At 39.1% G+C, this 13,718-nt stretch overlaps 1 protein-coding gene across 3 annotated transcripts in view; it reads right to left on the bottom strand.

The window, feature by feature from the left end:
- Window positions 1-200: 200 nt before the first annotated feature.
- LOC102984269 (zinc finger protein 813-like) overlaps window positions 201-13,718 on the bottom strand; it is a 24,153-nt gene continuing 10,635 nt past the window's right edge. Inside the window, exons 3-6 of one of the 3 annotated variants that reach the window (XM_055079173.1) lie at window positions 13,093-13,219; window positions 8,283-9,007; window positions 7,611-8,136; window positions 201-244 (exon numbers count right to left, since the gene is read on the bottom strand). In XM_055079173.1, coding sequence (XP_054935148.1) covers window positions 221-244; window positions 7,611-8,136; window positions 8,283-8,500 — 768 coding nt within the window. In that variant the 5' untranslated portion in view covers window positions 8,501-9,007; window positions 13,093-13,219 and the 3' untranslated portion in view covers window positions 201-220. The other 2 variants (XM_055079172.1, XM_055079174.1) reach the window with 2 other exon arrangements.

Here is a 13,718-nt window from a genome sequence, read left to right as displayed (position 1 = left end):
AGGATTGGCAAATGGGAGCAAAGTTTTTCAGAAACATTCTCAGCTCACCAGCTGTACACTGTAGTTGTACTACAGTTGAATTGATGTTGAATATGAAGTTCTAGGAGATGGTATGTCAGAATCACAAACATATCTCAGAGACTGGCTGTCAACCTCCCCGACCGACACCGATACACCACACGAAGTCCTGGCAGCAGGAAGGGCTCACATGAGTATCTACCTATTTCAGTCTGAGTGGCAGAGTCTGGAAGGGAAAGAGGTTTATGAGGACTTGGGAAAGCATTCCCATGTCAAACAAGGATTTCTCTAGAGGAGAAACTATTCTCCTGACACAAAACCCCAGGCATATTTTGGAGATGTTGGAAATTTGGTTCCAGAGCACCTCAATAAAGAAAATACTGCAATTAAATCGGTCTCATGAATTTCATACATTCACAGTGCTTATGAATTCATGTTTATACTTTACTGTAGACGATAAACTGTGCAATGGCAGTACAAAATGTTAAATAAAAGATACATTATTGCTGCAGTCTCTTTAAGGAGGCAGCCAAGGGGATGCAGACATACAGATCTCTGTGAAGACCCTGAGGGCATTCCACCTGGCCGGCAGCCTTGGATTTTTGTGGGCAAAGAGGTGGAGGATGGCTGTACTCTCTCAGAATACAATATCCAGAGAGTCAACCCTGCACTTGGTGCTTTGACTGAGGGGGTGGCTTCATGGAGCCTTCCCTCAGCAGCTCGCCCAGAAATACAACTGGGACAAGAGGACCTGCCCCACGTGTTATTCTTCCCTGCATCCCCATCCTGTCAACTGCCCCATGAAGAAGTGTGGCCACGCCAGCACTGTCCCAAGAAAAAGATCAAATAAGACCCGTCCACAGGCTCCTCCTTTGCCAGTGGGGCGTCCTCCTTCTCAAGCAGCAGGCATTTCATTTCACAACTTAATATTATTAAGATTACTGGTCACAGACAACATAACAAATATAATAATAAGAGAAAGTGTGAAATATTGAGAGAATTATCCAGATGTGACAGAGACACACGAAGTGACCAAATGTTGTTGGAAATATGGTGCCAAAGACTTGCTCCACATAGGATTGCCACAAACCTTCAGTTTAGGAGGGGGGAACAAAAAAAAAAGGCAGTATCTGTGAAGCTCAATAAAGCAAAGTGCAATAAAAACAATTATGCTGGGGCTTCCCTGGTGGCGCAGTGGTTGAGACTCCGCCTGCCGATGCAGGGGACACGGGTTCGTGCCCCGGTCCGGGAAGATCCCACATGCCGCGGAGCGGCTGGGCCCGTGAGCCATGGCCGCTGAGCCTGCGCGTCCGGAGCCTGTGCTCCGCAACGGGAGAGGCCGCAACAATGAGAGGCCCGCGTACAGCAAAAAAAAAAAAAAAAAAAAAATTATGCTTGTAATGACATAATAGGAAGTTAACATAACCACAATTACATATGAAGTTAAGTCATTTAAAAATGGCAAGAGATGCAAAATTAAATACAGATGTTTAGTTGAAGGATAGAAATAATTAGCCTTGTTAGTGTAGCAACTTGATTAAGAGATTTGTTTTTAAAGCTGGACAACATGGATTCAATTCCTGATTCAGTCACTTGCTGGGACGGAACTGAATGGGTCTAAATCTGTCTTTGCCCTAAAATCCTTCATTTGTGAAATGAAAGTAAACGTCAGTACTTTTTTCAGACATGAAAATTCAGTAAGTTATTGGGCATAAAGCCTTATTAATAACAGTGACTCTTAACTTCAACTGTGAGAGAAAAGATAATACAAATCAAAATTAAGATCACTTATCCAAGGAAAACATTTTAGTTTTGGTCAGGATCGGCTTCTAAGTGGTGCAGAATTCACTGACTCTCGATGTGAATACCCATCACTGAGAAGTGTCAGAATGGCTTCTAGATATTTGGCAATGGAGATTGTCTCCTTGTCAAAAACTATAGTTGGAATCTTGCGATCTTTGTTATTCATCCTTATAATTTCATTCAGTTTGTAACAGGGAAGAGTCAATCCTGACTCCAAGTTGGATCCGTTTCTTTTACTTTAACCTTTGCTTCCTGTTGCTTTTGTTCACTAAAAGGATACTGTCTATACACATCGGCCTACCTCAGGGAACCCTGCCCCTCTGCCTGAATGTGAAACCGAAGTGCCTTTGTTCAGGGAAGCATCCTGACCCTGTCCACCTGTGAATGGTTGCAAGAAAGAAGAAATTAACACATCCCCTCCCCGAGGCTGGCCATTCCAGGAGATATTTGCAAGACTTAATGGCCTTTTTACTTTACTTCCCTTCCCCACCTCCTCTGCCTCTCTTTTCTATAAAAGAAACTGGCATCCAAACCCCGATAAGATGGTTTTTTTGGAGACACTAGTCTGCCATCTTCTCGGTCTGCCAGCTTTCCGAAAAAGTTGCTGTTCCTTACCTCAACACCTTCCTCGTCTCCCGATTTACTGGCCTGTTGTGTGGCTAACAGAGCAAGCTTGGACTCGGTAACAAGTTCACTGTTTGTTCAACACCACAAACTTGATTTTCAAACACTTGACCATAGCCAACTCCCAAGGTAAAAAATTTCACTTCACCATTTGGCCATTCCAGTTCTTCCATTTAACTGAACCCCTAAAAGAACACTCTTCTATGTTTATAGTGCCCCTACTTTGTACATGTCATCGCATTATGAGCATATTCATGTCACAAGAGTCCCCAAACAACCCACAGATTTATACATCCCTTGGTGTAAAGAGGGAATATGTCTGGAAGGAAAAAATAATGCTAAAGAAAAGGGGTATTTAAAAAATATATATATTACAGTAGAAAATAAACCATATAGGGAATTCCTTGGTGGTCCAGTGGTTAGGACTCAGTGCTTCCACTGCCACGGCCTGGGTTCATTCCCTGGTCAGGGAACTAAGATCCCACAAGCCATGCGGTGCTGCCAAAAAAACAAAACAAAAACAAACAAAAAAATCAAAAGAAAAGAAACCATATTGCTTAATACAATGATTAGAATCAAAATTTTAATAGCCTTTGGATAATTGCTCTTCTGGTAAATTGCTTAGATTATCTAAATATCAGTTCCACGCATTAATTTTTATTAAACGAGGGTAAAAATATCTTAGGCAATTTATTTAAATAGTATTTTACCAACTTTTTCAACACCCCTATTGAACAATGGAACATATGTCTGCTGCAGGGGGAAAACTGTAATGAATTATTAGCATGAAGAAAAGTATGGTGAACTTCCCTGGTGGTCCAGTGGTTAAGAATCCGTCTTCCAATGCAGGGGATGTGAGTTCGATCCCTGGTTGGGGAACTAATATCCCACATGCCATGGGGCAAATAAGCCATGCAGCAACGAAGAACCCGCGCTCCGCAACTAAGACCGACGCAGCCAAATAAATAAATAAATTTTTTTAAAAAAGAAAAAGAAAACTATGGTGTATCCTAACCAAGAAATCAGGAGTTTCAGGAGTAAACATTCAGTGTTTTATTAAAGAGTCTGACTCCAGTTTTTGATGTTTGATTACTGACACCTTCTAAGTCTCACAACCTCTTCCTATTCTGCTTCTCAGGGCAAGCTGATAAGGAAGATCCCTCCTGTGATGCAAACTGGAAGTTCAAAACATATGCATATCCTCCAACAAGGCTCAAATAGTGATCACATTAACAAACCAAGCCAGTGACCATTCCCTGTTGTCTCAAATCATTTTTTGAACAACTTAGAAGTCTCCCCTGTCCCCCTAGAAACCTGAATAATGTAACATACATTCTCATAACACTTCAACGTTAATATCAATCTAAATGACCTTTAGTGGGGGTCCCACCTTTTTCCACTGAATGGCTACAATTACAATTAGCAACAACAAAAAATATTTGGGGAGTGAATGTATGAAATTTCAAGTTTATCTATCAAAAAAATTCCCATTGTACATTGTTCATTTTAAAGAGAAAATTCATGAACATCGATATTTTCAAATTATTTCACTGAGTGATTCAAGCACAAAAGAGATTTATGATTTTTAAGTTTTCTAATATTTTGCATATGCATGCTATATTCGTATTTTCCCGTCATGTAAATCAAGGTGCATGCCTTAGGTTTACCTTGGACACAATAAAGAATATGAAGAACTACATTCATGTAATGCATACTCATGGATGTGGAGCAGGTTTTAGGGAATGTTCAAAATAAACAAAACAGTCCCAATGTGGAGTCACTTGCCCCAGGACAGCAAACCAAGACTTACTTGCAGTTTCACCCCTCCCAGGAATGTGACCTTAAATCAATCACTCTGGAATTTCCTGAACAACAAACACTACAGATGTAATCTACAGGATAAGACCTTTGCAATCCCTCCCCCAGCAAAAGGTAACCTTGCCAAAAAAACTTTTTTTTTTGGAAATATCTTTCTTATCCTGCCTGGTTTCTATTTACAAAAGATTTCCATTTTGTACAGCTGCTTTGAGCCCCTCTTTATTTATTGATACTAGATGGGATGCACACTGATTCACAAATCACTCAAGAAAGCCAGTTGGTTCTTTAAATTTACTTGGTTCAATTTTCGTTCTTTAATAGAAGGCAGAGTCTGAAATGCACTCCTACAGTAGTTTCACTATAGACGCATAAATATTCTGGAGCAGAGTTTGCAGAGAATAAGTCAGATACAAATTATGAATATATAATCCATAAATTGTATGTTGTTTGATTCCATCAGGGAAAGAAATTGTTACAGATTCTTTCAACCCTGAGAGCCTAATGATGCAATGCTAGCTTCTGTTATAAAGTATTAAGGTGGAATAAAACTGTGTTGGTGGAAGAAACATGATTCATCCAGGGTTATGAAAAACGATTGATTTTATTAATTAAAGAACACCTATGTTAATTGAGTCAGGATTAAACCAAAGCAAAATGTAATGGCAACAGTCAAATGTGAATCATACACATGCACATACTGTTTTTCTCTCACACTAACTGCTCTCTTTCAATTTCCAAGAAGACTAATTTTTCATTAAACATACATATATACAACAGCTATTCCCAATCATTGCAAAAAAGTGATCAGCTTTTCCTTTGTACTGTTTCTACCACATAATCAGTCCCTAGGAACCTGTCACTCTCCTGTTAAAAGCCCAGTTCCTTAATGTCCCTTCTGCTCTGTTCATGGCCAGCTGGTAGACCATTCTGTGCTGTAACCCGTAATGGCCTATCTACAGAAGGGCCTGAACATAGTAAGCATATTAGTCATGTCACAGTTTTACACTATTCACTGCCACCCTCCAACTAATGTTAATTCACACACTACTGAATTTGATAATAAAGGGTCCCACTTTTACCAGGGGACATGGATGTGGATGAACTATAGCTAATGAAGTCAGCCCTCTCATCTTATTCTTTCCCAGAGACCATTCTGAAAGGCCTGTAGTTAAGGCATAAAATCAACAGACTTCAAACTTCAGGTTGAAAGGCATTAAGAGCAACATAGGCTTTTCAAGAAAAGACAAATAATTAAATATTTATACACTGAAGATAACAGGCCATTTCCACAAATGTCCTTCTTCCTGTCATACACATCATGTCATACGTTTTACCATACGTGACTTGTAATTATTCTGTTGTATGCAATATCTCAGATTAATCTCAAAGAACTAAAGACATTTGTTTCTAGTATGGATTCTCTGATACAGTCTGTTGTCAGAAGGGCTCAAAAAATTTCCATATCATTACACCAAAGGTGTTGATACTTGATGAAAATCTTTACAATATTTCTTGCCACACACATTACATTTGTGTGGTTTCCCTCCAGGATAAGTATATTTTGATATCTAGTGATGAATGAGCAATAATTTGAAACCTTGCAATACTCACTGAATTTTCAAGTATGAAGTATTTGGTGAACACTCAGTTTAAGGCACAACACAAAAGTTTTGACACATTCATTACATCTGTAATATCCTGTCCAGTATAGATTATTTGATGATTGGTGAGATGTGAGCCCTGAGTAAAGGTTTTTCACATTCATGGCATTTGTGAGGTAGTCTCCAGAATGAATTCTTTGGTGAATGAATTTCTTCTCAAAAGGCCTAGTCATACTAAATACGTTTATCTGATTCTTTCCAGCGTGATTTTTCCAATGAAGCATAACATGTGGACACCTGCTAAAACCCTCACTTAAAAGTCTCTCACCAGTATGGATTACCTGATGGTAAGGTAGGATTGAAAGTAAACTGAAGGATATGCCACACGTTATATTTGAAAGATTTCTCTCCAGTATAAATTCTTCAGTGGATATTAAGGTATGAATTCTGACTAAAGACTTTGAGACATTCATTACATTTCTATGGTTTCTGTCTAGCATGGATTATCCAATCGTAGGTAAGGCTTTGCCACACTGAAGACATCTGCATGATTTCTACCACTATGAATCTCCCATGAACTTAAAGTGTTAATTTTGAAGGAAGTCCTTCCCACCTATATTACATTAATATGGTTTCCCCTCTGTATTTATTACCTAATGTGTAGTGAGGGTTGAAATCTGAGTAAAGGCTTTTCAGCACTCAATATTTTTGAAAGATTTCTCTACAGCATGTATTCTACAATGAGTTGCAAGTAGTGAATTTTGACTAAAGACCTTACCACACTAATTACATTTGTAAGGTTTTTTTTCCAGTATGTATTCTCTGATGCTTTGCAAGGGTTGGATTTTGACTAAATACCTTGCCACACTCATTACATTTGTAAGGTTTCTCTCCAGTATGAATCCTCTGATGAATCCTGAGGTGTGAATTTTGAGTAAAGACCTTGCCACAGACATTACATTTATAAGGTCTCTCTTGAGTATGAATTCTCTTATGACCTGCAAGGTGTGAATTACGACGAAAGCCTTTGCCACAAAAATCACATTTATATGGTTTTGCTCCTGTATGGATCATCTGATGTCGACTGAGGGCTGACTTATCGTTAAAGGTTTTGCCACACTCATTACATTTGTAAGGTTTCTCTCCAGTATGAATCCTCTGATGTCTTGAAAGATATGAATTTTGACTAAAGACTCTGCCACATACATCACACTTATATAATTTCTCTTCTGTGTGGATTAACTGATGTCTACTGAGTTTCGATCTGTAATTAAAGGTCTTGCCACACTCATTACATTTGTAAGGTTTCTCTCCAGTATGATTTCTCTGATGAATTGCAAGGTCTGAATTTCGACTATAAACTTTGCCACATATATCACATTTATGTAATTTCTCTCCTGTATGGATTATCTGATGTCGAGTGAGGGCTGAGCTCTGATGAAAGGTTTTGCCACACTCATTACATTTGTAACATTTCTCTCCAGTATGAATTACTTGATGCCTTGCAAGGGCTGCTTTTTGACTGAAGACTTTGCCACACTCATTACATTTGTAAGGTTCCTCTCCAGTATGAATTCTCTGATGAACTGCAAGGACTGCTTTTTTACTAAAGACCTTACCACAGTCATTACATTTGTAAGGTTTCTCTCCAGAATGAATTCTATGATGTTTTGCAAGGTATGAACTTTGACTAAAGACTCTGCCACACACATCACATTTATATAATTTTCCTCCTTTATGAATTACCTGATGTTTCCTGAGGTTCGAGCTATGATGAAAGATTTTGCCACACACATTACATTTGTAAGGGTCCTCTCCAGTATGAATTGCCTGATGACATGCAAGCGTTGCTTTTTGACTAAAGACCTGGCCACACTCATTACATTTGTAAGGCTTCTCTCCAGTATGAGTTCTCTGATGAATTGCAAGGTTTGAATTTCGACTATAAACTTTGCCACATACATCACATTTATATAATTTCACTCCTTTATGGATTATCTGATGTCGAGTGAGGATTGAGCTGTGATAAAAGGTTTTACCACACTCATTACATTTGTAAGGTTTCTCTCCAGTATGAATTCTCCGATGACTTGCAAGGGTTCCTTTTCGACTAAAGACCTTCCCACACTCGTTACATCTGTAAGGTTTCTCTCCAGTATGAATCCTCTGATGAAGTGCAAGGATTGAATTTCGATTAAAGACTCTGCCACATACATCACATTTATATGGTTTTGCTCCTGTATGGATTCTCTGATGTCTTCTACGATTCGAGCTGTGATGAAACATTTTATCACACACATTACATTTGTAAGGTTTCTCTGCAATATGAATTCTCTGATGAATTGCAAGGTACGCTTTTTGACTAAAGACTTTTTCACATACGTCACATTTATATAAATTCTCTTCTGTATGGATTACCTGATGTTCAGTGATGTGTGAGCCATGATTAAGGGTTTTGCCACACATGTTATATTTGTAAGATTTCTCTCCAGTATGATTTCTCTGATGAACTGCAAGGTCTGAATTTCGACTAAAAACTCTGCCACATACATCACAATTATGTAATTTTTCTTCCGTATGGATGATCTGATGTCGAGCGCGGTTTGAGATCTGATGAAAGGTTTTGCCACACTCATCACATTTGTAAGGTTGTTCCCTGTGTGACCTCTGGTCTTGTGTCAGTACTGAAGGATGCATAAAATCATTCCCATTTGTATCAGAAATGCCTGTTTGGACAACAGGAGAAATTGTCTGAAGTGGTGAAAATGAGGCACTACTGCTGATATTCTTGTCAGCTTGATTAAATTCATCAATTTTTTGTTCACTTTTAAATATATGCAATTCATCCCCAAAGCTTGATGCAAGCCTATTTTCAATGGGCTTAATTCCTGCGACACTCCTACCAAGTCCATCTCTCTTATCAGTAGGATTTTCATTATGGGACACAGGAGTTCCTCTGTAATTTCTTACCTCATCTCTCTGCTGAGACTCAAAGTCAGATATATTTTCCTGGATTTCCCTGAGGTAAAAATGTTTCATCTTATTCCTTTCATGTCTTCCCAACATCACTGTTTGTAATACTTCTCCTCTACCAGTGTTTACTTTTAGTTGTAACTTCTTGATCACGTGTATGTGAGAGATGTCTAGAAGATAAAAGAACCATAAGTAACCTATTCATTTTAATTCATAAATAAATGCTTCATGTTAAATATCTGATATTACACCAAAACTAACACTTATACCAAAGTTATTAACTTTCCAACGAAGATCTTAAAGTTTTTAGGAACACAAAAGGAATGATTCTTTACTAAAGAAAAAGTGATTAATTTTAGGGTACTGTACTTTCAAACAATCTATGCCAAAAATACTCACACAGGAATAACTTCTGTTAGCTATCAAAGGAAGTGTATATTTCCACCATGATGTGTAAGCACATACCAATTAACAGTAAACATACTGCTGTCTCATAACTGAGGAGAAAAATATATTACACTATGCATATATTCTGCATACCTATTATTCATAAATAATTGCTAAATAGCAGACAATATATTGTAACAGTCAGTAATAGAAAACTAGCAGGAATTCCCTGGTGGACCTGTGGTTAGGACACTGCACTTTCACTACAGAGGGCCCAGGTTCAATCCCTGGTCAGGGAACTAAGATCCCACAAGCTGTGCAGCATGGCCAAAATAAAAGAAAAAAAGAAAACTAGCATATTAATGAATAATCTAAATGAGTTGCAGACATTTAGAATAATCTAAATGAATTGGGAAACAAACATACCATAAAGAAAATGAAGAATTTGATAAAACAACTTTTTAAAAAACAAAGTATTTTTCTCAGTACCTCCTATAAAACTATGTACCCATGAAAAAGCATAAAACATCTAAAAGCCAATCATCTGTAAATCAAAATTAAATATTTATGAATAAAACATTCTCCATTTATATTTACAACCAATTAATGGAGCAATTCCCAGCCTATAAGTGCCCTTAAACATCCAGTTCACTGGCTCCAAAATACACATAATAAAGAGTGAGCAATTGGTAAATTTATTAACTACGGTCAGAAACGATGTTGTGGAGACAAATTGAAAAAAAAAGCATACGATATAAAATGCAAAGGGATGTCAATAAACGTGACAGACTATTAATATATCTTGATATACAAAATTACCTTTTGAGTCTTTACTAAAAACATGCACTATTCTAAGGCATCTAACAGTAATAATTTCCTTTAAATGGCTTGAAGAAACTTACCACAATTTTTCAAATTAGGACAGTAGACTCACAGTTTTATGTACATGATCCCAACTGACACAGAAAGTAGTGAGAGAAACAGGATTTGAACCTGGACCTACAGACTAAGACAACATAACTTAAGTATGACTACCCCGACAAGCAGTATAAATTACATAGTATTACAGCAAATTCCAAGAGTTTAAAAAGAAAACTTCAAGGGAGATGCAAGAAGACATGAGCTGTGTAACTAAAAATGTTGTTCGGGCATCCCTCCTGGAAATGGTTTCTGGTTCATCATTGGAGGTGTCACTCCACCTCATAAGCTCTCTCGTTAAGATGCTTCAAAATTAGGTGTAGACGTAGAATGAACAATGGTGCACACAAAGGTGACGAAAAATATGGCATCAACAATTTACTCAACAGTGTCACAAATATGGGGATGTGAACTTGGACACTTTTCTTAGGAGAAATTCCTATACCATTTAACTGAGGCTGAAAGGGGATGGTCATTCGCATATATGAAACACTGTCACAGTGCCCTTGAGACATGCCTTTGTGTCATTCCACAAAACCAGAAAAAAGAATGTGGAAAGACTAATCGGCCAGGCTCTGATGGTAACCTGGAACATGCTGAACTCTCCACTAAATAGCTTGAAGTGGTGATTCTGTATGTAGCAGGAAAATGTTACAAGATATGAGGAAAAGTACTCTCTGTAAGAATTTTCTGTTATCCAGTAAACCCACTCCATATAGAGTCCACCAGAAGTTGTCCATTAACTAAGGGTGGATTATCACAGCAAACAAACCAGAAAAATTTCAGAGCCTAGGACTATGTATTTCAAAAACAGAGTTATAGAGGCACAATCATACAAACTTAGAGGAGTACAAAATCAGCAAGAGTATACATTTCCCAACTAGGTAGAGCAGTACAAGAGTGGAAAAAATGCAAGATATGTGTGTCAGATTCTACAGGACCTTCAGATGGAACCATGAGCTTTACCCACACATGCCACAGTAAAACCCTGAAATATTCACATATTCACCTCATGAAAGATTGGGGATTAAAAAAGATCTCTCTGTCCATTATCTTTACAGTTTTCCTAAGTGAAAGTTACATAGATACATTCAAACTGGCTGTTAAACATATCCTACAGTTTGTGGCAAAAGCAGAACATAAGAAATGGCTGAGGGATCTAAATAAGCAGACAGGGGCTGAGACAGCTCCATGCAGGTTCTGAGGTGCCAGCTGGAATAAGAGAACAGCCAGTGTTTTCCCATCTTCTGATTACGTATCCTAAAAACATCAAATGTGGATGGAACTGGGAAAGGTTCAGGTATTGAGTCTGGAGGTATCAGCTCTTATCTATATGGACTGAGAACTGAGCTTCCAATAAAATCATGCCCTGAGGGAGAGATGAGGGGGCAAGAAACCCCAATAAAACAGCTCGCTTCGGACAACTGGCACTCAATTGAGCAGGAGGCTTTGGGATCACTGGGCAGCAGGGACTCACTGCCAGCCTGCCAGACTCACAGCCTGGTCGCGATCCTCCTGGTGGGCATTTCTTTGCTCAGGGCCGCTGCCAGCCCAGGACTGGCAACCTTTTCTGTTGAACATCCCTAGGCAAGATACGAGTGCCAGGGAGGGGATGGGTTCCTTCCTCCACAAAGTGCCTCCTAGCCCATGCTGGGCATGTTCCAGGAATGGGAACTGGCTTTCAACTTTCACCACAGGCCACCCTTAGCCAGCAGGAGCACACTGAGAAAATTTTACCATCATATTCAATGCATGAGAAAGTTGACTGTTTTTCCCTCTGCTGCCAACACAACAGACAGACATCAATAAATGACACTAATAAAATGTGGTGCTATTTAAAAGAGAAACGAAAAACAGCCCGCCTCACACTCCTCAAATTCAAGCAACAACCAGTTCACGGGAGCCACATACGGAGTGCTGTGGATCATGATAAAGACCTTGCTTTTGTCTCTGTAGGAGCTGCAGCACCACTGGAGGGTGAAAGAATACATTTTACATGTTGAAAGAGTGATAACTTATGGAGAAGAAAAATTTCCTCTGAGAGTTCATAATAATAAGCAAACATCGGTATTCTCATAGAACTCTCCAACAAGAGTGTTCAGAGTTTCTCAAACACTATTAATAATGAGGCTTCCCCTCAGCCCTTCTGAGATCTGACCTATATTCAAATTTTGATACATCCCCAAAGGCATTCACCTCACTATCTACAGCCTAGGGCTCTTTCTCTTGCTACAAAGTGGGTAAAATATTCAGATGAGAAACAGAAATTCCTCCAGTTAAGAACAAAGAAACATGATTTGCTGTGGATTTTCCAGAAATTTAGTTCTTTGTTCACCAGAGGATTGAGGACATTACCAATAGGTCTAGAAAAATATTTCAAAAATTCATCCACTACTTGCCTCCTTCTGAATACACAGGGAACAGTATAATATGCAGAAACATAGTTCTTTTCCTATAACTCTATAATCAAAAGCCCATGGGTAGAAAATAGGAAAGTGGGTATATCAAAAGCTTGCCATGGGATTCCCTGGTGGCACAGTGGTTGAGAATCCACCTGCCGATGCAGGGGACACGGGTTCATGCCCCAGTCCGGGAAGATCCCACATGCCGCGGAGCGGCTAGGCCTGTGAGCCAGTGCGTCCGGAGCCTGTGCTCCGCAACGGGAGAGGCCACAACAGTGAGAGGCCCGCGTACAGCAAAAAAAAAAAAAAAAAAAAAAGCTTGCCATAACAACATGAGCTCTGGAACAACCCCTGATGGATCATGAAGTGTGCAGATCATCAGAGGAAAAGGTAGGTTTATACTCCTGATGCCATATCATGAAGCGTTTCACGTCTGAGTCAACAGAGATTTCAGATCAGTCAAGGAAAACCGGCTCAAATGAGGCACACAAAGGAAATGCAAAGATACCAAGGGAAGATCCCTACTTCTAGAGGGAAGTTATCCTCACCTAGGGAGAGCAGGTTCCTGTAGGTCTCCAACATCACGTCCCTGTACAAGGCTCGCTGAGCAGGTTCCAGGCATTCCCACTCCTCCTGAGAGAATTCTATGTCAATATCCTTGAATGTCAACTGTTCCTGAAATGAAAATACATTTCACCAAGGGGCCCTGAGGAGAGTTCTTATTTGCACACAAAATGACAAGAAGAGAGGGGTAAGGATGAATTCAGTTGAAGTACGTTTTCTGACAAATCCACGTAAAGGTATTTGGAGCAAATTATCAGTCTCTAATTTTAATTTCTTCTGCTTTTTCATGAGACTATGATATCCTCCAATTAATGTGGATTTTTCATTTTTGTGGAAAATATATGAAATACATACAAATAAAATTCAATAATGGTTTGTCTATGCAGAAGTATTACATATTATGTTTTACATACTGAGTGATATTCAATATCTAGATGAGCTATAGAATGAGTGATGTCTTAAGTCCACAGTGGCTTTAAAAAAAGTCAAAATCTTGGGCTTCCCTGGTGGCGCAGTGGTTGAGAGTCCGCCTGCCGATGCAGGAGACACGGGATCGTGCCCCGGTCCGGGTAGATCCCACATGCCGTGGAGTGGCTGGGCCCGTGAGCCA

The sequence above is a fragment of the Physeter macrocephalus genome, chromosome 17 (assembly GCF_002837175.3).
Source record: "Physeter macrocephalus isolate SW-GA chromosome 17, ASM283717v5, whole genome shotgun sequence".
NCBI lineage: Eukaryota > Metazoa > Chordata > Mammalia > Artiodactyla > Physeteridae > Physeter > Physeter macrocephalus.
Note: the sequence above shows the minus strand (reverse complement) of the source record. Positions and strands in the feature narration are given on the sequence as shown.